The sequence below is a fragment of the Protomyctophum bolini genome, assembly GCF_963924005.1.
Source record: "Protomyctophum bolini genome assembly, chromosome: 19".
NCBI lineage: Eukaryota > Metazoa > Chordata > Actinopteri > Myctophiformes > Myctophidae > Protomyctophum > Protomyctophum bolini.
Genome location: NC_137880.1, coordinates 39,214,974 through 39,241,338, shown reverse-complemented (window position 1 = coordinate 39,241,338; position 26,365 = coordinate 39,214,974). Strand labels below are relative to the sequence as shown.

General features: G+C 43.9%; 2 protein-coding genes across 2 annotated transcripts in view; one reads left to right on the top strand and one right to left on the bottom strand.

Moving 5' to 3' along the window:
* Positions 1-2,919: 2,919 nt before the first annotated feature.
* Positions 2,920-13,992, bottom strand: hsdl1 (hydroxysteroid dehydrogenase like 1). Its single transcript, XM_080791163.1, has 7 exons — positions 13,793-13,992; positions 11,018-11,205; positions 9,825-10,090; positions 8,743-8,931; positions 7,989-8,072; positions 4,282-4,401; positions 2,920-3,128 (listed from the first exon to the last, which is right to left on the bottom strand). The coding sequence occupies exons 1-7, from the start codon at positions 13,828-13,830 to the stop codon at positions 3,057-3,059; spliced, it is 957 nt and encodes a 318-aa protein (XP_080647289.1). The 5' UTR covers positions 13,831-13,992; the 3' UTR covers positions 2,920-3,056.
* A 1,782-nt stretch (positions 13,993-15,774) lies between these two features.
* The window catches only part of tbc1d32 (TBC1 domain family, member 32), a 41,544-nt gene continuing 30,953 nt past the window's right edge, over positions 15,775-26,365 (top strand). Inside the window, exons 1-10 of the mRNA XM_080791522.1 lie at positions 15,775-15,820; positions 17,188-17,356; positions 19,076-19,240; positions 20,499-20,673; positions 22,233-22,304; positions 22,624-22,749; positions 24,005-24,083; positions 24,713-24,816; positions 24,964-25,025; positions 25,130-26,060. Coding sequence (XP_080647648.1) covers positions 17,202-17,356; positions 19,076-19,240; positions 20,499-20,673; positions 22,233-22,304; positions 22,624-22,749; positions 24,005-24,083; positions 24,713-24,816; positions 24,964-25,025; positions 25,130-26,060 — 1,869 coding nt within the window. The 5' untranslated portion in view covers positions 15,775-15,820; positions 17,188-17,201. The remainder of the gene's footprint in view (positions 15,821-17,187; positions 17,357-19,075; positions 19,241-20,498; positions 20,674-22,232; positions 22,305-22,623; positions 22,750-24,004; positions 24,084-24,712; positions 24,817-24,963; positions 25,026-25,129; positions 26,061-26,365) is intronic.

Sequence of the window (26,365 nt, the reverse complement as noted above, 5' to 3'; positions counted from 1 at the left end):
TGTCCGTAGACCAGGGATACTCAAATAGATTTACCTGTGGGCCACATTACAAAAATGGCAAGGGGCCAGGGGCCAGTAGATAAAATTATGACATTAATGATACTTGATAACTTCTCTCTTTCAATTGCTTTATTTTCGCAAAATGTATCAAAGTACAATGTGCATGCACACAATATGTAAATAAATAAATAAATGTGTTACATTTTCTTGCATAAACACAAAGAGCTGTTTCCATAACTGCACAAATTATTGCACATAACATGAGTAGCTGTTATAATAACATAATAACATAACATGAGTAGCTCTTTGCCTGCCTGCCTGTCTGTCTGTCTGTCTGTCTGTCTGTCTGTCTGTCCATGAGTAGTTATTTGTCTGTCTGTCAATGAGTAGCTGTCTTACTGTCTGCCTGTCTATGAGTAGCTGTCTGCCTGCCTGTCTATGAGTAGCTGTCTGTCTGCCTGCCTGCCTGTCCAATTGTCCATGAGTAGCTGTCTGTCTGCCTGTCTATGAGTAGCTGTCTGCCTGCCTGCCTAATTGTCCATGAGTAGCTGTCTGTCTGCCTGTCTATGAGTAGCTGTCTGCCTTCCTGCCTGTCCAATTGTCCATGAGTAGCTGTCTGTCTGCCTGTCTAAATACAATAAACACAATTTGCCTGAAAATAGATTACCCAGATATGACCTTTTTCATGAAAAAAAATGAGTAGTGATATGGCTGACTGAGTAAAATAAAACAATCTACCTGAAAATAGATAGCTATAAGTGAAGAGCAATTTCCGCAATTTCCATTTCCGCAATTTCCGTTTCCGCAATTTCCTCAATTTCCATTTCCACCATTTCCGCAATTTCCATTTCCATTTCCAACTATTAATGGCAGCTGGGTTTCATCATTCAAATAAAATAGAATTCTGTCCGTTTAGCTATAAAATTATGTCAGGGAATAGGGATACACAGTATATGTCTTTCATTTGCATTGCATCCCCCCCCCCCCCCCCCCCCCCCAAGCTTTTATTTTCGTTCGAGTAATAGTACAACTCTAATAGTATTACTTATAATAATGTAATTAAAGATAACTTCATTCAGATTTATTTATTTTTATTTCATTTTCCAGATTTGTTTTTCTTCTTTTTTTTAGATTTTCATTGGTGGGCCAGTCATAATGGTCCCGCGGGCCTGATGGGTTGAGTATCACTGCCGTAGACTATACCTTTTTTTCACTGAGGAAAACGGAAATAAAAATGAAAAAAGAACTAAGCTTATAATTATGACGACTAAAACTATGACTAAATATATTGACAATTTTGCCCAACAAATAAAAACTAGACTAAAATGTTAAGGAGGGATCTAGTGGAGAAGAGATCCAGTAGAACTAAATGTTAAGGAGGGATCTAGTGGAGAAGAGATCCAGTATAACTGAAAGTCATTTTAGCGCTCGGTTGCGCTCTGAAAATAGCAGATCTACAAGCGCACGACGCGTTGCAGCATATATGGCTGTGAGCTTGTAGATCGGCTATTCTCAGCATGCAACCAATACAAACTGGATCTTTTAACCATACTAGTGTAGTTTATTATTTGTTGACGGAATTGTCAATATGTTTACTCTTAGTTTTAGTCATCATCGACATTGTGCGATACTGTCACATGGACGCACACACACATGACGCACGCACGCACACGCACGCACGCACACACATGATGACGCACGCACGCACGCACACGCACGCGCACACACACACAGAGAGAAACAGCACATGCTGGGAACAAAATATTTACTCTTGATCGGAAACATCACGACACATCATAATATACAACATTAACCATGAAGACAACAATGTACTCTGTTGTATTATACACACATTATACACTGGCTCAATAATAATAATAATACATAATATACATAAACTACATTATACACTGGCTCAATACCAATACATCATATCGTTGCTGTCTGCAGGAAACCTCATAACTCCATTTTTGAGGTTTTAGATTTTGTTTTGGCATAAATCAGTGCTATTGAACACCCTTTACGTCTGTGTGTTGTTTCATAAATCAGTGCTATTGAACACCCTTTACGTCTGTGTGTTGTTCCATAAACCAGTGCTATTGAACACCCTTTACGTCTGTGTGTTGTTTCATAAATCAGTGCTACTGAACACCCTTTACGTCTGTGTGTTGCTTCGAAAATATTGAACGGAATGGAAAGTAGTAAAAAGTGCTTTGGACAAAACCTCTCAACTCCATTGGACCCTCAAACCGTCTGCTAAAGCAGCTAACTCCACCACCTCTCCCCCTCTCATGGAAGTAATTGACAATATATGAAGTTACAACATGGAGTTTGATGTGTTGCTTTGTTTTAAAAATATAAGGTTTTCTTTATTTCCTGAAAAATGTATATTTTTCATTCCCTGAAAAAAAATAACCTTTTATGAGGTTTCCTCCCGACAGCAGAAATATATATACATGAACTATATTATACTGTATATTTCCAAAATAAATAGAATCGTCCTCAGGGCTAAATGGGTTAAAGTTAGAGTCCGTGAACAGAGTTCGGAACACCTTTTGGTGTTAGCATTAAGCTATTGAAAAATAGCAAGCGCTACGAGCTTGTAGGTCTGCTATTTTTGAAAGATCGAAGAACGACTGACATAGAAACATGGCTTTTTTTCAGAAAACTGTCAGGATGCAGAAGAACATTTTTTAGAATCTGATCTCAGGTCAGAATGGAAAACTGTCAGGATGCAGAAGAACATTTTTTAGAATCTGATGTCAGGTCAGAATGGAAAACTGTCAGGATGCAGAAGATTTTTTTTTTGAATCTGATCTCAGGTCAGAATGGAAAACTGTCAGGATGCAGAAGAACATTTTTTAGAATCTGATCTCAGGTCAGAATGGAAAACTGTCAGGATGTAGAAGACATTTTTTAGAATCTGATGTCAGGTCAGAATGGAAAACTGTCAGGATGCAGAAGATTTTTTTTTAGAATCTGATCTCAGGTCAGAATGGAAAACTGTCAGGATGCAGAAGAACATTTTTTAGAATCTGATCTCAGGTCAGAATGGGTTAAGTTAGAGTCAGGAACAGACGCGACGTCAGCAGCCAAATCCATTCTGGAACGCACCGCGTTGCCCCGTACTGTAAAACATGAACATTATGAATACATAAATACTGTAAAACATGAACATTATGAATACATAAATACTGTAAAACATGAACATTATGAATACATAAATACTGTAAAACATGAACATTATGAATACATAAATACTGTAAAACATGAACATTATGAATACATAAATACTGTAAAACATGAACATTATGAATACATAAATACTGTAAAACATGAACATTATGAATACATAAATACTGTAAAACATGAACATTATGAATACATAAATACTGTAAAACATGAACATTATGAATACATAAATACTGTAAAACATGAACATTATGAATACATAAATACTGTAAAACATGAACATTATGAATACATAAATACTGTAAAACATGAACATTATGAATACATAAATACTGTAAAACATGAACATTATGAATACATAAATACTGTAAAACATGAACATTATGAATACATAAACATCCCAATGAACAGGAGTGAGATTCGGTCAAATTAACCAAACCACTTTTATTTTGACGTTATACTTTAGCTATTGAAAAGCTCGTAGCGCGGTGTGCTATTTATTTATTTTGATCCTGAAAATGTGGCGCAGATCTTTGAATTTATTCTGTCGGATTTCTAAGAACGTTTTTAACTCAAAACCTTGCTTTCCGAGGAGTCCCTGGAACAACACATTTTCATATGGCGGTCGGCAGCCAATTACGTCACATTTCTGGGGTCCTTAATTTGAGAACCACTAATATAGAAACATTGGTTCAATCAATTCAATAAAACGGGCTAACCTGCATAGCGTGGAGCCAGTACCCAGTGAGTATAAAACGTGCTAACCTGCATAGCGTGGAGCCAGTACCCAGTGAGTATAAAACGTGCTAACGTGCTAACCTGCATAGCGTGGAGCCAGTACCCAGTGAGTATAAAACGTGCTAACGTGCTAACCTGCATAGCGTGGAGCCAGTACCCAGTGAGTATAAAATGTGCTAACGTGCTAACCTGCATAGCGTGGAGCCAGTACCCAGTGAGTATAAAACGTGCTAACGTGCTAACCTGCATAGCGTGGAGCCAGTACCCAGTGAGTATAAAACGTGCTAACGTGCTAACCTGCATAGCGTGGAGCCAGTACCCAGTGAGTATAAAACGTGCTAACGTGCTAACCTGCATAGCGTGGAGCCAGTACCCAGTGGTGTGGTTAGAGATGCCCAGTGTGGTGATGGCATGGCGCGCATAAAGCTCTGCTGTGGGAGCCAACCATCCTGGTTCTCCATTGGACGATATCTGCATGGACGTACGCACGCACACGCACACACACACGCACGCACGCACGCACACACACACACACGCAACACACACACACACGCGCCCACGCACACACACGCAACACACGCACGCACACACACACACACACACACACACACACACACACACACACACACACAAATAAATAACACAGTAGTGCAGTGCGATTCTTGCTCAAATCACAAGAATCAAGATCACGATTCTCACATAATTCTCATTTTTTTTCCCCCCATGAAAAAAAGACTGTACCAAATGGAACCAAATGGACCCTTACAGGTCTGTAACTCTTAGAGAGTATACCAAATGGAACCAAATGGACCCTTACAGGTCTGTAACTCTTAGAGAGTATACTAAATGGAACCAAATGGACCCTTACAGGTCTGTAACTCTTAGAGAGTATACTAAATGGAACCAAATGGACCCTTACAGGTCTGTAACTCTTAGAGAGTATACTAAATGGAACCAAATGGACCCTTACAGGTCTGTAACTCTTAGAGAGTATACTAAATGGAACCAAATGGACCCTTACAGGTCTGTAACTCTTAGAGAGTATACTAAATGGAACCAAATGGACCCTTACAGGTCTGTAACTCTTAGAGAGTATACTAAATGGAACCAAATGGACCCTTACAGGTCTGTAACTCTTAGAGAGTATACTAAATGGAACCAAATGGACCCTTACAGGTCTGTAACTCTTAGAGAGTATACTAAATGGAACCAAATGGACCCTTACAGGTCTGTAACTCTTAGAGAGTATACTAAATGGAACCAAATGGACCCTTACAGGTCTGTAACTCTTAGAGAGTATACTAAATGGAACCAAATGGACCCTTACAGGTCTGTAACTCTTAGAGAGTATACTAAATGGAACCAAATGGACTCTTACAGGTCTGTAACTCTTAGAGAGTATACTAAATGGAACCAAATGGACCCTTACAGGTCTGTAACTCTTAGAGAGTATACTAAATGGAACCAAATGGACCCTTACAGGTCTGTAACTCTTAGAGAGTATACTAAATGGAACCAAATGGACCCTTACAGGTCTGTAACTCTTAGAGAGTATACTAAATGGAACCAAATGGACCCTTACAGGTCTGTAACTCTTAGAGAGTATACTAAATGGAACCAAATGGACCCTTACAGGTCTGTAACTCTTAGAGAGTATACTAAATGGAACCAAATGGACCCTTACAGGTCTGTAACTCTTAGAGAGTATACTAAATGGAACCAAATGGACCCTTACAGGTCTGTAACTCTTAGAGAGTATACTAAATGGAACCAAATGGACCCTTACAGGTCTGTAACTCTTAGAGAGTATACTAAATGGAACCAAATGGACCCTTACAGGTCTGTAACTCTTAGAGAGTATACTAAATGGAACCAAATGGACCCTTACAGGTCTGTAACTCTTAGAGAGTATACTAAATGGAACCAAATGGACCCTTACAGGTCTGTAACTCTTAGAGAGTATACTAAATGGAACCAAATGGACCCTTACAGGTCTGTAACTCTTAGAGAGTATACTAAATGGAACCAAATGGACCCTTACAGGTCTGTAACTCTTAGAGAGTATACTAAATGGAACCAAATGTGACTACATTTGACTGAGGGACTGGATTGTTTTGAATTTTCGTTTTTTTTCATGTCAGGGAATCATAGCTTCAAATTGACATATTGGTTGTTCAGTTTGACCCACCAGTTTTGGAGACATGGCTTATAGAGTAATGTCTTGGAGAGAAACAGCGAGTTGAGAAAACAGGCTTGAAAGGTTCACTTCTGTGGTCTCTAACATTAAGCATTTATTTCAAATGTTCATGTCGATTTCAGCTCGGACACTTGTTTCAGACATGCTCTAGTATGTGAAGAGTCTGCCTGTCCCATAAACTCTTTTTTGAAAAAAATAAAAAAATAAATCTCAATCCTCTAGAGCAGTGGTAACCAACCTTTTCAAGCCCAAGAGCCCATTTTATTCCCAATTGTAAGCCAAGATCTACCACTAAAACGTGTTAGAAAAAACACTTGTTTTTTTGCTATTTCTGACAGGCTCAATGCATGTGCACACATCCACACAAAGACTAAAGCTTAAATTAGAATAAATACTTATAGTAAGTTATATTATCAATGTCAAATAATATTAAGACAAATTAGAAATAATTAGTATTAGAAATATTTTGTTTCTCATTTCAATGAATATTCACATTGGCAGATGTTCAAATGACATAGGCATAACATGACCATATATATTTGCACAGATATGGTGACATACTCTCAGGGTCAGCCCACCTTTAATGAGACTGCTGTGACTGAACTTTATCTGCAAGCGTTTTGAAATCATATTTAGTGATTGCCAGTCTGAGGGTGTCATTAAGATGTGAGTCAGTCATACGAGTTCTATTTTCTAGATTCTAGATTTTATTATTTTCATTTGTGAAAAGGCCATTCTCTGCTCACAAGATACCAAAATTCCTTCTCTTTAGCTCTGACCTGCAGGTGACAGTCACTTACTAATCCAATAATCTCCATTTAAATATCTGAAGTTAATGCAAACACATCCTGCATTTTATCGGACAGCAGTTCAATGACAGTAGGCTCAGTAAAGAGGAAAGGAAAGCAGCTACTTGACTCATGCGTTGTACTTCAACAAGTTTTCATATTTCATATTTTTTGCTCTATGTGTGCATGTGTACATAATTCAAACTGTAGCGTTGATTATTGTCACGGACAGAAGTCATTCTTTCCCTTTGCATATGCCCTGGAGTGCACTCGCCTATTAGTTTGCATTGCAGACTGGTATATTCAGTATATTTTTCTCATTTTTATATTTTTGTTGTTGCTGCGCAGCAGTTGAGGAGAACGCAACTATGCATTCCTTTAAGCAACACAACTTCTGCAGCTGCATCCATATGTTTAGAATTTGCATCAATGATCAAATCCCAATAATAAAAAATATAACAACGAACAACGAAAACTGAAGTAGCAGCGGCGCTATCGGCTAGTAGTCCCAACTCTGTGTCTGCAGCCTGTCACGAGCCCGTAATGAACGCACGTTGTTCCGTATTTTAATGTCGGGTCGGAGAATAAATACAGTATGAATGACGGCGGGATTTATTTGACAACTCTGTCCTGCTTTCTTCACGAGAAGAGAAGAGCGCTCACAGCTGCTAATATGGTAGCAGCCCTGTGGCTGACCTGTCAGTTCTCTTTACGGCATGACGTAGTGTAGAATAGTTGAGATGTGAACCTGGGTCTGGGAAGCTCAGAGCTGCAGCCATTGGCTCATGATACGAGCACACGACCAATGGGACAGATCATTCAGTGTTGCTAAGATACCACACACGCACACACACCCTTGGACGATGGGGTCTATTCTCAAACTCAGAGCCACAGCGCTCTGCTCAAAATTTATTTGCATGTGACGAGCGGCACTGACATTATTCCAATGGGTCTGTCTGACACTTCGCGATCGACTGGAAACGTTCCCGCGAGCTACCGGTAGATCGCGAACCCCCGGTTGGTTACCCCTGCTCTAGAGGGATCAAAGGTAAACATTTGGACCCTAGTGTTACCTCTAGAGGGATCAGGCTCTGGACGAAGATTCCGTGACGTCCGTACTCCTGACGCAACGCTCTGGAAAACTGCTCCATGTAGCCCTGAAATATCATCATAATAATAATAATGAATTGCATCTTTATAGCGCTTTTCCAAGTGCTCAAAGCTATCAGCTATTTCTGCTACGTGTTCTTTTGTAAAAATAAATCATTAAATAGTGCCAGCAATCTCTTACTATATTGAAGTTATTTGTCATATCTGCCCTGTGCAATTAGTGATCACGAGGCCCTTAATTAAAGGCTCTGAAATAAGATTCTGTATTCATATGGTTGTCCAGTTGTCCAACGCCAAAAATACAGTTTAAATCGTTCATCGCAATTATCTGTAAGACAATTAATCGTCAGCTTAACCCATTTTGGGGCGGGAACCCCCTTTGGTGTTTTAAACATTATGTTATAATTCGTAGCGCGCCACTCGGTGGCGCGCTACGAGCTTGTAGGTCTGCTATTTTTGAAAAATCGTGAAAATGCGGCACAAATCTTTGAATATATATTCTTTCAGGAGATTCTATTTCGACGTCGGGTCATGGTGGTAATCGTGACAGCCCTATCCACACTTTTCCTGGGCTGTGTGTGCTCCAGTTCCTGTTGATTTCATTGGATATCATTGGTCATCTGACCAGTTTCATTGGCTTTCATTGGATCAAATCGACAGGAACTGGAGCACACACAGCCCAGGAAAAGTGTGGATAGTGCGCGTGTGTGCACTCACACAGGTAGCAGCCAGCATCACCCTCCCAGCCATAGGGAGGCAGTAGTGAGCTCCAGAGGAGATGTTGACCAGGGCTCCTCTGCGGCGCTCCACCATGCCCGGCAGCACCCAGCGCGCCAGCAGGCTGGCGGCCGCCATGTTGGCACCCAGCGCTCGCCACAACGACTCCTCCGATTGGTCCACCAAGTCCTGAGAGAGAGAGAGAGAGAGAGAGAGAGAGATTGCGTGAGACCTAGCAGATCATGTCTGTCTGTGTGTCTGTGTGTGTGTGTGTGTGTGTGTGTGTGTGTGTGTGTGTGTGTGTCTGTGTGTGTGTGTGTGTGTGTGTCTGTCTGTCTGTGTGTGTGTGTGTGTGTGTGTGTGTGTGTGTGTGTGTGTCTGTGTGTGTGTGTGTGTGTCTGTGTGTGTGTGTGTGTGTGTGTGTGTGTGTGTGTGTCTGTGTGTGTGTCTGTCTGTGTGTGTGTCTGTGTGTCCCACCTTTGTGCCCATATATGGAGCTGAGTGATTTGTTTGTCATTGATGCAGCACACTCCATATTTGGACGTATAGCTGCTTTGGGGACTCCTTACATGGTTATGGCTTAAGTTAAAAACTTAACTTAAAAATAACTTAACTTAAATAAATAATAACTTAAAAAAATCTTTAAAAAACCCAAATATGTACGAGCTGCGTTCGCTTCCCGCGTTTGCGCGTCTTACTGGTACACGTCCTTAGCACCCCCTGGTGGTTTTGATTCTAAAGACACTTCATACACGTCCTTAGCACCAGTAAGAAGGAAGCGAACGCAGCTGAGACCCTGCAGATCATGTCTGTCTGTCTGTCTGTCTGTCTGTGTGTCTGTCCCGCTGTTACTGTATATGTGGACCTGGCCCCTTTTGTGCCCATATATGGAGCTGAGTGATTGCTGATGCAACACACTCCATATTTGGACGTATAGCGGGACAGACACACAGACAGACAGACAGACAGACACACACACAGACAGACACACACACAGACAGACATGATCTGCTAGGTCTCATAGTAAGTGCTCACTGCGTTCGCAACAAGAGGTGTTCATCCGGGGGTCCCCGGACCCTCACCTGGTGCGAGTCCAGCCCGGGGTCCAGGCAGTTGACCAGCAGGCCCACGTCCTTGTCCCTCAGCGCCAGGAGGACGGGTTTGGACGCGGCCGGGCCCAGGAGAGGGAAGTCCACCCGGACCACCTCCACCTCTACGCCGTGGCGCCTCAGGCTGAGGGCGGGGCTACTCGCCTCCTCCTCCTCTCCTGATTGGCTGATGAGCAGGATGTTGACGCCCCGTCTGGCCAGTTCCTCTGCGTACGCGCGGCACACCTCTGACGACGCACCTGAGGAGACGACGACGACGACACAAATCACACCCCTGTGAAGCGAGGGGCGTCGTCTCATTTCACTCCGGGACAGTTACAAATTGCTCAAAAGAGCTCAAGACACGTTTTGAGCTTGTAGATCTGCTATTTTTTTGCTATATTCGAATTGAAATCTTGAATCATGTTTTACTATTTTAAATAAAAAAAATACATTTTCATGTAATTTCAAATGCCTGTAACTACACACCAGTGGTTCTAATGACAGCAATGTGGCCCTCTGGAGTGAGTGTGGAACTATAGTGGCCCTCTGGAGTGAGTGTGGAACTATAGTGGCCCTCTGGAGTGAGTGTGGAACTATAGTGGCCCTCTGGAGTGAGTGTGGAACTATAGTGGCCCTCTGGAGCGAGTGTGGAACTATAGTGGCCCTCTGGAGTGAGTGTGGAACTATAGTGGCCCTCTGGAGTGAGTGTGGAACTATAGTGGCCCTCTGGAGTGAGTGTGGAACTATAGTGGCCCTCTGGAGTGAGTGTGGAACTATAGTGGCCCTCTGGAGTGAGTGTGTGGAACTATAGTGGCCCTCTGGAGTGAGTGTGGAACTATAGTGGCCCTCTGGAGTGAGTGTGTGGAACTATAGTGGCCCTCTGGAGTGAGTGTGGAACTATAGTGGCCCTCTGGAGTGAGTGTGGAACTATAGTGGCCCTCTGGAGTGAGTGTGGAACTATAGTGGCCCTCTGGAGTGAGTGTGTGGAACTATAGTGGCCCTCTGGAGCGAGTGTGTGGAACTATAGTGGCCCTCTCCGTCGTCAAAGTTGCCCTCCCCTGCAGTGGATGATAAGTGTCATTTTATATCCAGACTGCTTTAAACCGTGTGATGGCACACACACACACACACACACACACACACACACACACACACACACACACACACGCACACTATGACCTCACCGTTCAGCACGGCCCAGGCGCCGTACCTCTGGCTCAGCGGGGGTCCCCTCGTGCACACGCGCGGCAGCACGTGCACGCGCAGCATGGTGCACGTGCCCCGCAGCAGCACGAGCGCCCGGCCGCACACGTACAGCGCGCCCACCACCACCAGGGGCTCCAACCAGCCGCTGACGCAACGGGACACCTCTCTGGGAAGACATGGTGTGGGGGTTTTTATTTCCCCCGTTGGTACATGATTTCCAAAGTGACAACTTACTGTGCATATACGATTTGATTGATTGATTGATTTAAATATTTATTAACAGTTTGCTGAATTACAGTACATTTCAAGCACAAACTCAATACAGAGACTGTTAACTGTGAGGGGACGACACTTGACACTTGTTTACAAGAGGGTCGGCCACCATGTTCAATTCATCAAAACATTTAGAGACGTACAAATAGACACTTCTATGTAGTTAGAACAGAACAGGAATTCATCATAAAGGAAGCAAAAAGGGAAAAGAAACATATACAGTGAGGGGAAAAAAGGGGGGGGGGATTCAGATTTTACGGGGGCCAGTTTCGAATTTGCAGCTGTCCGTAGGTGCCCTTTGAGAGCGGTTTTGAAGGAGTCAAGGGATTCACATGTCTTAATGACTGTTGGTAGGGCGTTCCACATTTTGGTGGCATATAGGAGGGAAAATAATTTAGTCCCTTGTTGGTGTTGTGGGCGTGGACTTCGTTGACATTAAGGAAGTATCTAGACAGGTACATGGGTATCTTGGTGGTGTGTCGAATCGTGTGGACCAGACCCATTGCTAGATGCTGTACTCTGTCGTCGACCCCAAGCCATGAGTGAGTGTAGTACAACAATGTGCAAACACAGCAGCAAGATTTGTGAGTTGCTGTGATAGGAGGAGAAGGATATCAAATGGAACACAACCACCCTAAAGACGAATCATTGTGTATATTCCTGAACTATACCTGCATTGAGTGACCTTGGTACATAGAATTTGATCTATTGAAGATTCTGACCTTCAAATGTACATCATTTTTGTTTTGATTGTATTGCTCTGCTGTATTGTTGTATTGTTCTTTCTGCTTTGGCAATGTAAACGTATGTTTTCTCATGCCAATAAAGCCCTTTGAATTGAATTGAATTGAGTGTGGCTTATTCATGAACGACCGGTCAAAACAAACACACCTTCCTGTAACATGGAAAACAAGGTAATTCCCTAACATTAGCCTGTCTGCTGTTGGTCAACACGTTGATGCGTGTGTAATAATAAAGATCATAATGGACAAAATGTCCCCCTCGCCCCTCAGAACAGAGGAAAAAAAACACGCCTTCCGTCTCTGTTTCGAATGTGTGAGCGGTGTTTACTCTGGCAGTGTAACCTCCAGCTTTTCACCAGAGGAGAAATTATATATATTTTTAATACAAAATGAGTTAAAAGACTCTTCACATAATAGAGCTTGTCTGAAATAGGTGTCGGAGCTTAAATCGACATGTAAATATGAAATAAATGCTTAAACATGTAGCTATAGGTGTAATGTTGGAGACCACAGAAGACATGTAAATATGAAATAAATGCTTAAACATGTAGCTATAGGTGTAATGTTAGAGTCCACAGAAGACATGTAAATATGAAATAAATGCTTAAACATGTAGCTATAGGTGTAATGTTGGAGACCACAGAAGACATGTAAATATGGAATAAATGCTTAAACATGTAGCTATAGGTGTAATGTTGGAGACCACAGAAGACATGTAAATATGAAATAAATGCTTAAACATGTAGCTATAGGTGTAATGTTAGAGACCACAGAAGACATGTAAATATGAAATAAATGCTTAAACATGTAGTAATGTTAGAGACCACAGAAGACATGTAAATATGAAATAAATGCTTAAACATGTAGCTATAGGTGTAATGTTGGAGACCACAGAAAACATGTAAATATGAAATAAATGCTTAAACATGTAGCTATGTGTAATGTTAGAGAGCACAGAAGACATGTAGGCTAAATATGAAATAAATGCTTAAACAATACATTGTGAGAGAATACTAGCAGATCTACAAGCTCACAACACCTCGCAGTGCAGAGGTGTTGTGAGCTTGTAGATCGGCGCTATATGTTCACGCATATAATATTCGTCTGTGTAACCGAGTCAAACCAAATGTAAGACCAGTCAGTTTTACTTCAATTTCAACAACGGGCAATTCATTGTATTCTACACACCAGTGGTTCTCAAAATGGGGCCCGGGGACCCCAAAAGGGGTCCTTCCCGGGGAGGTACCACTCAGAGGGGTCCTCCAGCTAAATCAGTTAAAAAAATGTATAATTATAATTAATATATAGTGTCACAGTCTACTACACGGTATGAGCTTCTGCTATTTCTGAAAAATAATAATAATCAGCAAATCTTATTTGAATATCAAAGCAAACCACGTTTAAAAAGAAAACGTTTGTTAATTGTACCAAAGCCAATACTAACAGACAGTATAGTAGCCCTAACCACAGCCACTGCATGGGGGTCCCCGGATCACCAGGGGTCCCTGAAGGACCACTGGGGACCAGTGGGGGTCCCCGGACCACTGGCTGAGGACCACCACTGTTTTAAAATAAACCAAGAGAGTGATCAGTTATTAGACCTCCCCGGGCCACATGGGGACCCGTGGGGGTCCCCGGGGGTTCAGTGGGGGTCCCCGGGGGATCAGTGGGGGTCCCCGGACCACCGGCTAAGGACCACCAAAGCATTAATAAATCAGATAAAGAGAGTTATCAGACCTGTAGAGCAGAGAGAAGCTGTCCACCGCTGCTGCCATGGCAACAACAACAACAACAACACGATAAACAAACAAACAATAAATATCCGATTTATAACGATGTATCGATCGTGGATCGATATGAAGTCATTGATAAGATACTACTATTTAATAATAAATAAATAAACACTAATGTCGTCTGCTCCTCACAGAGAAACAACACCGCCGAACGAACCCGGAAGACAACGACAACAATGATGCCACGTGGGAACGTCACATGACTGTGCTGGTCACGTGACCTCACCGGACCAGGGCTAATAAATAAGCCAATGCATTTTTTAATTTATAATTATAAATATCATTACTAGATGTATTTATATGTGTTACTTTATTATTCACAAATGTATATATATGTTCATGTTTTATTCACACATGAAGTTGTCTATTTGTTGACACCATAGGTGTCAATAATTGTCCCACAATGCATCCTGGTATTTTGGCCTCGCTGTTGCCACGTCTGCTGATTATAAGCGATTCTGGGCTTGTTTCTTTTTTTCTGTGATTGGTTGATTGGTTGATTGATTGATTGATTGATTGATTGATTGATTGATTGATTGATTGATTGATTGATTTAAATATTTATTAACAGTTTGCAGAATTACAGTAGGCTATCCTACATTTCAAGCACAACTCAATGGACGACCCAATAAATTAAGCATTACACTTGTTTACAAGAGGGTCCACCTTGTTCAATTCATCAAAACATTTAGAGACGTACAAATAGTAAGAACAGAACAGGAATTCATCATAAAGGAGGTAAAAAGGGAAAATAAACACAGGCCTATACAGTGAGGTGGAAAGGATCTAGAAAGATGGCGATTTACAGTTCAAGGACTGACAGGCTTCATCTTACGTCCATATCAGACCCCGGAGAACGCTTTGTCCAGTCTATGTAGCCTACTGTATGCATGAATATCCAGATTAGCATTTAAATGCCTGATCTGCATATGTACAGCAGGACTGGACTAAGCTCAAGAACGTGTTTACAGCCAGGCCCTGCTCATAGGCCTATAGAACATTTCATGGTAGAGGTTCAATGCCTTGCTCAAAGGGCACTTCAGCGGTGGTAATTTTTAACGTGCCGGTCCGGGGATACGATACGAACTATAGCGACCTCACCGATATCAAGACCGCTCCGCAAACCGTTCGGCCAACGCGGTCCACCCCCCACCAGTGACCCCCCCGGCCCGGACAGTGAGGTTTTTGATTGATTGATTGAAATCTTTATTAACAGTTTGCAGAATTACAGTACATTTCAAGCACAAACTCAATACAAAGACTGTTAACTGTGAGTGGACGACCCAATTAAGCCTTACACTTGTTTACAACAGGGTCCACATTGTTCAATTCATCAAAACATTTAGAGACAAACAAATAGACACTTCTATGTAGTTAAAGAACAGAACAGGAATTCATCATATAGGAAGCGAAAAGGGAAAAAAAGTATATATACAGTGAGGGGAACAGGGGGATAAAAGAAAAGAAAACGAAAGACAGAGTGTAGGGCGCCTGCACACAACACCATGCGTTGATGCCATGTGTGCATATGTGCAGGCACCCAACACCACGTCCATACAAAAACATAGTACAATCCATAGTACAAAGACAGAGTGTAGGGCGCCTGCACACAACACCATGCGTTGATGCCATGTGTGCATATGTGCAGGCACCCAACACCACGTCCATACAAAAACATAGTACAATCCAGATACAAATTCAGCTTTTACAGAGGCCAGTTTCGAATTGCAGCCATCCGTGGATCCGAGGATGGACGATTGGATGGTTGGAGCGGCGCGATTACATACAAAGTCAACGCAACAAGACGAAATGTGTGAGTGAGGCCTATAAGTCTGCCTGCTCAGTGTTTTCATAGAGCTGGTAGCAATTGTTTTTTCTGTCACAGACAGAAGAGCCTCAACCTGGCAACCCCCGGTGTGGTCGTCATGGAGACGGCGTCAGTGATCCTCTGAGTCTCTCTCACACACGGTCGGTGAGTAACAACAAACATCATACATGTATTTATCACTCTGTTTATGGATGTCATTCATTGTTTTGTGCTGTTTAACATAACAACAACATGATTATGAATACATTATTGGTGCGTGCATGCATGCGTGCGTTAGTGCTTTGTGAATGAGAAATATATATAAAGCTAAAGCTAATTCTGCTAAGTAAAGTTAACAACAAACACAGTCAGACAGCATGCGTAAGTGTCCATTTGGCTACACTCTCAGTTACAGACCTGTAAGGGTCCATTTGGTTCCATTAGATATATATAAACAACTTATATGCTAAACAAGGCCTATATTTGTCTAAACATTATATGATTTATTTACTCATTTTGGAGCACAAGAGCCCAGGGGTTCTCAAAGTTTTTGACTGGGGAGTCCCGAAAATGCTTTGTTTGGTCATCTTCGCCCCAAAATAATTTCGGGATATGAAGGACCTCTTCAGAGATTAAAATAGGGTGATTTTGTATCGCAATAAAACGCAGTTTCTAGTTGAGGGACGCAATATTAAACAACGACCTCTGCATCCACGGGATGCACTACTGCCTACTGTTGTAATATTCTAGTTTATTTTGCTAGCTTTAGTTATAATAATCATTTCTTCTTCTGCGGTTTCTACATGAATACAACCACATTATAACCGTATAAAATGGGAGTTAATTTAAATGCTGCAGTTTGTAAAAATGGCAAAATATGACTCCTAACGTTGTTGAAATGGGACTCATCTAAAAGACCACCCCTGCATCCCCATTGGGGGGGGGGGGGGGGGGATAAAAGTGCTATATAAATGCACCATTTACCATTTTACATATTTAGATTATGGCGATAATATGGTTAACCCATACTGGGCGGGAACCCCTTTGTTGCGTTTCAAGCATTATGTTACACTTTAGCTATTGGAAAATAGCAGATCTAAAAGCTCGTAGCGCAGCACTACGAGCTTGTAGGTCTGCTATTTATTTTTTTAATCGTGAAAATGTGCCACAAATCTTTGAATATATATTCTTTCAGAGCAAACGTTTTTAACTCAAATATGTGCTTCTGCGGGGTCCCTGGAACAACATATTTTCAGATGGGGGTCAGCGGCCAAATACATATATTTTTAGTTAGGTCCTTGATATGAAAATGTTTGAGAACAAAAGTTTTTCAGAAAACTGTCATGATTTAGAAGACATTTGTAGAAACGTCCTCAGAGAATCTAAATGGGGGTATAAATCAATTATCTTTGACACAATAATCGTGAGGTGTGATTGTTCACATCATGGTCCCATTGGTTACACACCGCCATTCAGAAACCGTTGAGAAGTGGTTTTTTTTATATTCCTTTCTCCCAGCTCCCATCCTGCAGGGGGCAGCGGCGCCATGTCTCGGCTGTCGTCGGACGAGGAGGCGGAGCTCGCGGCTCTCCTCGGGCAGCTGCTGCACAGCGTTCGGGATCGCCTCGCTGGCGCCCCCTCTGTCCAGTCAGCGGAAGAGATACTGCTGCACCTGGAAGAGACCGACAAGAACTACCACAAGTATGTGAATATGAATATGAGCGATAAATATATACGACCACGAGCATGTTAACGAGATTATGTAATTATAATGGGGGGCTCTATGGGTGCACACCAGGGGGGGGGCAGTCAGACAGTTAAAACACATTGACTGCTGCTGACGTATATACCCGAATACGTTTTATATCGCTTTATTTAGCTAAAGAAACCTACTTTTAGCCCTGAGCCAGTTGCTAGCTAATGCCTTGCTCACCCCCACCCACACGAAACATGCGTGTGCACCATAGACTGTAAAAAAATATGGACAAAGCGTTCCGCGGGTCTAACATGAACGTAAAATGAAGCCAGTCAGTCCTTGAATTGTACATCGCCATCTTTCTAGATCCGTTTGGGCCCAGCTGGCCCATTGGCTGGCCCAGACAACGAGGCGGGACTTCCCCCCCCCCCCTTCTTCTCCGTTGGTTTTTATTTTGACTCGAGTGGGTGGGGGATCCCGATCATAGACTGTAACGGTAGCCACGCCCCTCAGAACATGCGCGACTTTACGGTCATTTTTTTAAATAAATGGGGCCATCATTTTCCAAAAAGAATATTATGACATTAGAAATGAGACTTTAAACTAGTGACTGGAAGCAGGAAGTATTCATGACCATGTTTATTAAGGTAATACAGTCTAGGTGAAGTTGGGCCCAAATACATGGACTTCTATGGGGTTTTTCTGGGTCCAATGACAGCGCCACAACAGGCCATTATATGAACTTTCAGGAAATCCCGATTTCCTTAGTGGCTTCACAAATTAATTAAAGGAGAATTCCATGCTAGAATGCTTTCTTATCTTTCTCACCTTTCTTTGTAGTTGTTACGTCCCCACCAAAGAGGTCCAGGTGTTTTTTTGTGCAAAAACTCCTTATTGGCTATTTTCCCTACCATAAGCCCTTGATGAATTGCATTGCATTGAATGGGAATTGAATGGGGCTATGGGGTGTTGTGCTAGTTTGCTTATTTCCATCGAAAGAAGTAGTAAAGTGTGCCGCTTGGGATATTATTTACATTATGAAGAGAGGATATATACAAAGAAATGATTATTTTGAGCGATGGAAATAAGCGAATTAGCACAACACCCCATAGCCCCATTCAATTCCCATTCCATTCAATGCAATTCATTGAGGGCTTATGGTAGGGGAATAGCCAATAAGGAGCTTTTGCACAAAATAACACCTGGACCTCTTTGGTGGGGACGTAACAACTACAAATAAAGGTAAGAAAGCCTTTTAGTATGGAATTCTCCTTTAAAGGAACACTTCACCCTTTTTGCAAAAAAAGTATATGTTAATGACGTTTAGAAGCTTTAGAACACTTTCCTGGGGGTCTTTATGTGTGTAATATGTGGTTTTAGATTGTAGCAGTGAGCCTGTTGTCTCTGATGTCATGGACACTGGGCTCACTTCCTTCCTGGACTACATGTTGTCTCAGTAAGACAGCTCTCCCCCCTATCCACAAGGAGGAGCAGTGCACCAAATAATTATGGGAATTGTAGTCCAGGAAGGTAGTGAGACCAGTGTCCATGACATCAGAGCCAACAGGCTCACTGCTACAATCTAAAATATCTAAAACCACATATTACACACATAAATACCCCCAGGAAAGTGATCTAAAGCTTCTAAACGTCATTAACATATATCTTTTTGCAAAAAGGGTGAAGTGTCCCTTTAAGTACGTGTTACTCTCGTTTTCCCACAGCTATGAGTTCGTGAAGTACATGCGGCGCTACGTAGAGAGCTCATTGGCTGCCGTGGTGGAGGCGGAGACAGAGAAGTGCGCCAGGGGAGACGACGGACACGCCGTGTGCTCCGCCCACGACGCGCTCATCAGCGCCATCACCAGGACGACCAGAGCCTCGCCGCAGTGAGTGCACACAGTGTTGCCAGGTCTGCTTGAGTATAAGCGACTTTGGGCTTGGTTTGTTTTTGTTCTTTTTGGTAATAATTGTAGCTGGTTGCTGTTTTTTGGGGATTGTTTCTAAAGTGTAGTTGTTTATTTGGGCTTGTTTCTAAAGTGTAGTTGTTTATTTGGTCTTGTTTCTAAAGTGTAGTTGTTTATTTGGTCTTGTAAGTTGTTTCTAAAGTCTAGTTGTTTATTTGGGCTTGTTTCTAAAGTGTAGTTGTTTATTTGGTCTTGTAAGTTGTTTCTAAAGTCTAGTTGTTTATTTGGGCTTGTTTCTAAAGTGTAGTTGTTTATTTGGTCTTGTAAGTTGTTTCTAAAGTCTAGTTGTTTATTTGGGCTTGTTTCTAAAGTGCAGTTGTTTATCTGGTCTTGTTTCTAAAGTGTAGTTGTTTATTTGGTCTTGTAAGTTGTTTCTAAAGTCTAGTTGTTTATTTGGGCTTGTTTCTAAAGTGCAGTTGTTTATCTGGTCTTGTTTCTAAAGTGTAGTTGTTTATCTGGTCTTGTAAGTTGTTTCTAAAGTGCAGTTGTTTATTTGGGCTTGTTTCTAAAGTGTAGTTGTTTATTTGGTCTTGTTTCTAAAGTGTAGTTGTTTATTTGGTCTTGTTTCTAAAGTGTAGTTGTTTATTTGGGCTTGTTTCTAAAGTGTAGTTGTTTATCTGGTCTTGTTTCTAAAGTGTAGTTGTTTATCTGGTCTTGTAAGTTGTTTCTAAAGTGCAGTTGTTTATCTGGTCTTGTTTCTAAAGTGTAGTTGTTTATCTGGTCTTGTAAGTTGTTTCTAAAGTGCAGTTGTTTATTTGGGCTTGTTTCTAAAGTGTAGTTGTTTATCTGGTCTTGTTTCTAAAGTGCAGTTGTTTATCTGGTCTTGTAAGTTGTTTCTAAAGTGCAGTTGTTTATTTGGGCTTGTTTCTAAAGTGTAGTTGTTTATCTGGTCTTGTAAGTTGTTTCTAAAGTGCAGTTGTTTATTTGGGCTTGTTTCTAAAGTGCAGTTGTTTATTTGGGCTTGTTTCTAAAGTGCAGTTGTTTATTTGGGCTTGTTTCTAAAGTGCAGTTGTTTATTTGGGCTTGTTTCTAAAGTGCAGTTGTTTATTTGGGCTTGTTTCTAAACTGTAGTTGTTTATTTGGTCTTGTTTCTAAAGTGTAGTTGTTTATTTGGTCTTGTTTCTAAAGTGTAGTTCCTTTGGCCTTGTGTGTGCGTGTGCGCGTGCGTGTGCGCGTACAGGTACCATCAGATGCTAGGCTCGTTGAAGGCCAACATGGCGGTGGTCGTAGAGTCTCTCGTCAGCCAGCACGACGAGGACCAATCAGAGGAGAGGAGAGACCAGAGGGGAGGGGCTACAGGGGGCGGGGCCATCATGATGGACAACTGTTCCGACAGCGACTCCTCCTTCAACCAGGTGAGTGTTGACTCCTCCTTCAACCATGTGAGCGTTGATTTGACTCCTCCTTCAACCAGGTGAGCGTTGATTTGACTCCTCCTTCAACCATGTGAGCGTGATTTGACTCCTCCTTCAACCAGGTGAGCGTTGATTTGACTCCTCCTTCAACCATGTGAGCGTTGATTTGACTCCTCCTTCAACCAGGTGAGCGTTGATTTGACTCCTCCTTCAACCAGGTGAGTGTTGATTTGACTCCTCCTTCAACCAGGTGAGTGTTGACTCCTCCTTCAACCAGGTGAGTGTTGACTCCTCCTTCAACCAGGTGAGCGTTGACTCCTCCTTCAACCAGGTGAGTGTTGACTCCTCCTTCAACCAGGTGAGTGTTGACTCCTCCTTCAACCAGGTGAGTGTTGACTCCTCCTTCAACCAGGTGAGTGTTGATTTGACTCCTCCTTCAACCAGGTGAGTGTTGACTCCTCCTTCAACCAGGTGAGTGTTGACTCCTCCTTCAACCAGGTGAGTGTTGACTCCTCCTTCAACCAGGTGAGTGTTGACTCCTCCTTCAACCAGGTGAGCGTTGATTTGACTCCTCCTTCAACCAGGTGAGCGTTGATTTGACTCCTCCTTCAACCAGGTGAGTGTTGACTCCTCCTTCAACCAGGTGAGTGTTGACTCCTCCTTCAACCAGGTGAGTGTTGATTTGACTCCTCCTTCAACCAGGTGAGTGTTGATTTGACTCCTCCTTCAACCAGGTGAGTGTTGACTCCTCCTTCAACCAGGTGAGCGTTGACTCCTCCTACAACCAGGTGAGTGTTGATTTGACTCCTCCTTCAACCAGGTGAGTGTTGATTTGACTCCTCCTTCAACCAGGTGAGCGTTGACTCCTCCTACAACCAGGTGAGTGTTGATTTGACTCCTCCTTCAACCAGGTGAGTGTTGATTTGACTCCTCCTACAACCAGGTGAGTGTTGATTTGACTCCTCCTTCAACCAGGTGAGTGTTGATTTGACTCCTCCTTCAACCAGGTGAGTGTTGATTTCGTTGAACCAAAACGAAGAACCAAAGAAAGTGTTGTAACCTGCCGTTTTCTTCTTCTTTCTAATTATTTATATCCAGAACAGGATGTAGAACCCGGGACCCCTAGTCCCCAGGCCACGTACGTTACCAGACGACTAAATAGCCACGGTCCAATGGGCGAGTAACAACGCAGCACCGTATAGCCTACAGTATTACCGTCATGCACATGTATGTGTCCAGTGCACATGTATGTGTCCAGTGCACATGTATGTGTCCAGTGCATAGCCTAAATGCAGGCCTGGTTGACCAGATTCAGAAGACATTTTGAAGCTCTTGCTACTGAAATGATCGATTATGTAATACGGAGAAATCCCAGTCATTTTACACGGATCTCGATGGGCGACAAGGGAGGCGTGGCATAACTCCTCTCCCTTGGTAACGTGTCCTATTGGACAAGGACGGGCCTGGGGGTGGGACTTGGCGAAGGGCTACTCATGTGCAGGATGTAATTTACATGTATAAAAAAATATGAAATTATTTATGTTATGTATTCATTTCAGAGTTACGCGTTCATCAAGCAAGAGCAGCTACAAGTCCTGGCTGAGAACCTGGACCCCAGTCGACCCAAAGAGGTAGTTTTATATACTAATTTAATAAAACCTGGATTCAAAGAGTTAGTTCTACTAATTTAATACAACCTGGATTCAAAGAGTTAGTTCTACTAATTTAATACAACCTGGATTCAAAGAGTTAGTTCTACTAATTTAATCAACCTGGATTCAAAGAGTTAGTTCTACTAATTTAATACAACCTGGATTCAAAGAGTTAGTTCTACTAATTTAACCCATTTAGACCTGAGAACAGATTCTACAAATGTCTTCTAAATCAGTGTTGTTGTTATTGTCGTTGCTATGGTTAAAGGTGTTGTTGTTATTGTCGTTATGGTTACAGGTGCGCTGGGAGGCGCTCCAGGCGTTGTGTCAGGCTCCGCCCTCTGACGTGCTGAGCAGTGAGAGTTGGAGCGCGCTCAGTGAGAACCTCACCGCTGCGCTGAGTGACCCCGACCCCGCCCTGTCTGTGAGTACTGTGGCCCCTCCCCTTCTGCCGTAGCCCCTCCTTCCTCCGCCATTTCCCTGCCATCCTCCTCTGCCATGGCCCCACCCCTAACCCCGCCTGCTCTGTCCCTAACCCCTCCGCTATGTCCCTAACCCCTCCTTCTCTGCCATGACCCTATCCCTTACCCATCCCCTTCTGCCCCTAACCCCTCCCCTTCTGTCATAGCCCTGCCCCTAACTCCTCCCCTTCTGCCCCTAACCCCTCCCCTTCTGTCATGGCCCTGCCCCTAACCCCTCCCCTTCTGTCATGGCCCTGCCCCTAACCCCTCCCCTTCTGTCATGGCCCTGCCCCTAACCCCTCCCCTTCTGTCATAGCCCTGCCCCTAACTCCTCCCCTTCTGTCATAGCCCTGCCCCTAACTCCTCCCCTTCTGCCCATAACCCCTCCCCTTCTGTCATGGCCCTGCCCCTAACCCCTCCCCTTATGTCATGGCCCTGCCCCTAACCCCTCCCCTTCTGTCATGGCCCTGCCCCTAACCCCTCCCCTTCTGTCATGGCCCTGCCCCTAACCCCTCCCCTTCTGTCATAGCCCTGCCCCTAACTCCTCCCCTTCTGTCATAGCCCTGCCCCTAACTCCTCCCCTTCTGCCCATAACCCCTCCCCTTCTGCCATGGCCCTGCCCCTAACTCCTCCCCTTCTGCCCATAACCCCTCCCCTTCTGTCATGGCCCTGCCCCTAACCCCTCCCCTTCTGTCATAGCCCTGCCCCTAACTCCTCCCCTTCTGCCCATAACCCCTCCCCTTCTGTCATGGCCCTGCCCCTAACCCCTCCCCTTCTGTCATAGCCCTTCCCCTAACTCCTCCCCTTCTGCCCATAACCCCTCCCCTTCTGCCCCTAACTCCATCCCTTCTGCCAAGGCCCCACCCCTAACCCCGCCTTTATCGGCATTTAGCAGAGCGCCTTAAAGATAAGCGTGAGCTAAACGCATACCTTCACATGCCAGTACTTTATTAAAATATACACGCAGTACCTTCACGTACCACACAAGGTTCAAGGTTTCTTTATTTTTGTCTCCCCGAAGGAGAAAGGAATGCTTGTACCTATTGTATTTGCACGCATGGACCTCGTACCTCCTACCCGATGGCATTAGCCGATGCTCTGGGCACAGTACAGAGGGGGGAGGGGTCGGACACCATTTTCATAACCTGCCCACAGTACCTTATTCATCGCTCCACACGCCACACAGTACCTCATTGGTTATGCTTCTTCGTCCCGCAGGATAAAGTCCTCCGCTTCTTCTCCAAGACCTTCTCCTCGTCTCCTCTGAACGTCACCAGAGAGATCTACAGCAGTCTAGGTACGCTCTAGTCCTATAATCAGAAAACCAGGTATACAGCAGACTAGGTAAGACGGTCCTAAACACCATGTAGACTCTAGAATCTAGATGGTGTTTAAACAACACAGACCATGTAACAACAACACAAACCATGTGACAACGACACAGACCATGTGACAACGACACAGACCATGTGACAACGACACAGACCATGTGACAACGACACAGACCATGTGACAACGATATAAACGACACAGACCATGTGACAACGACACAGACCATGTGACAACGACACAGACCATGTGACAACGACACAGACCATGTGACAACAACACAGAACATGTGACAACGACACAGACCATGTAACAGCAACACAAACCATGTGACAACAACACAGAACATGTGACAACGACACAGAACATGTGACAACGACACAGACCATGTGACAACGACACAGAACATGTGACAACGACACAGACCATGTGACAACGACACAGACCATGTGACAACAACACAGACCATGTAACAGCAACACAAACCATGTGACAACAACACAGAACATGTGACAACGACACAGAACATGTGACAACAACACAGACCATGTGACAACAACACAGACCATGTGACAACGGTCGTCCTGTGCGTTGCAGCTCAGAGCGTCCGGCGGAACTTCACGTGTCACAGGTTGACCTTTCCAACGGGGTCGTCCACCGTCGACGTGAACACACACACCATCTGCTGTCTGCTCAAGCAGGTATGTGCACACACACACACACACACACACACGCACACGCACACGCACACACACACACACACACACACACACACACACACACTATTGTTACTGCTAACTGGACTAGGGGAAAGCCATCTTTCATCTGTTTTTTTTTTTCCGGTCCAGATCCGCCTGATGAACGAGTTCCAGAAAGAGGTCACGACCTTTTGGATCCGACACCCGGAGAAGTAAGTGAGCTTTTTGAATTGAATTGAATCAAATCAGATTGGATTGGATTTTATTTAATTATATTGAATCAAATTTAATTTAATTGTCACCCGTGTCTTTCCAGGTACATGGAGGAGATCATAGAAAGCACCCTGGCACTGCTGTCCTCCTCCCAGCCCCAACACGGTGCATCTTCAGGGGGAACAGAGAGATCCTCCCAGCCCCAACATGGTGCATCTTCCCCAGGGGGAACAGAGAGGTCCTCCCAGCCCCAACACGGTGCATCTTCAGGGGGAACAGAGAGGTCCTCTCAGCCCCAACACGGTGCCTCTTCAGGGGGAACAGAGAGGTCCTCTCAGCCCCAACACGGTGCCTCTTCAGGGGGAACAGAGAGGTCCTCCCAGCCCCAACACGGTGCCTTTTCAGGGGGAACAGAGAGGTCCTCCCAGCCCCAACACGGTGCATCTTCAGGGGGAACAGAGAGGTCCTCTCAGCCCCAACACGGTGCCTCTTCAGGGGGAACAGAGAGGTCCTCTCAGCCCCAACACGGTGCCTCTTCCCCAGGGGGAACAGAGAGGTCCTCTCAGCCCCAACACGGTGCCTCTTCAGGGGGAACAGAGAGGTCCTCCCAGCCCCAACACGGTGCATCTTCCCCAGGGGGAACAGAGAGGTCCTCTCAGCCCCAACACGGTGCCTCTTCAGGGGGAACAGAGAGGTCCTCCCAGCCCCAACACGGTGCCTCTTCCCCAGGGGGAACAGAGAGGTCCTCCCAGCCCCAACACGGTGCATCTTCAGGGGGAACAGAGAGGTCCTCCCAGCCCCAACACGGTGCCTCTTCAGGGGGAACAGAGAGGTCCTCCCAGCCCCAACACGGTGCCTCTTCAGGGGGAACAGAGAGGTCCTCCCAGCCCCAACACGGTGCATCTTCAGGGGGAACAGAGAGGTCCTCTCAGCCCCAACACGGTGCCTCTTCAGGGGGAACAGAGAGACCTCTGGAGCCCGTCCATCTCCTCACCTTGCTGGACGTCAAAGCCAGCTGGTTTAAGAAGTGGATGGTGAGTGGAGAGTTTCCGCAGTAATCCAGTATGGTAAAAGCTTCATATAATAGTCTAAAGTGCTGCTATGTAGTAGTATACATGTATGTAATATATATATATATATATATATATATATTAGTATACATAGTAGTAGATTAGTAGTCTAAGATGCAGCTATCGGCCAAAATGCCAGTCTATGTCAATCTGCAGACTCACACCCAATCTTCCGCCGTAGTCTGAAAACCCACCTCTTCAGACTCCATCTTGGCCCGTAGCACCTGCCCTAGCACTTGCCCTAGCCCCGGCGACCTTACAGGCGTATG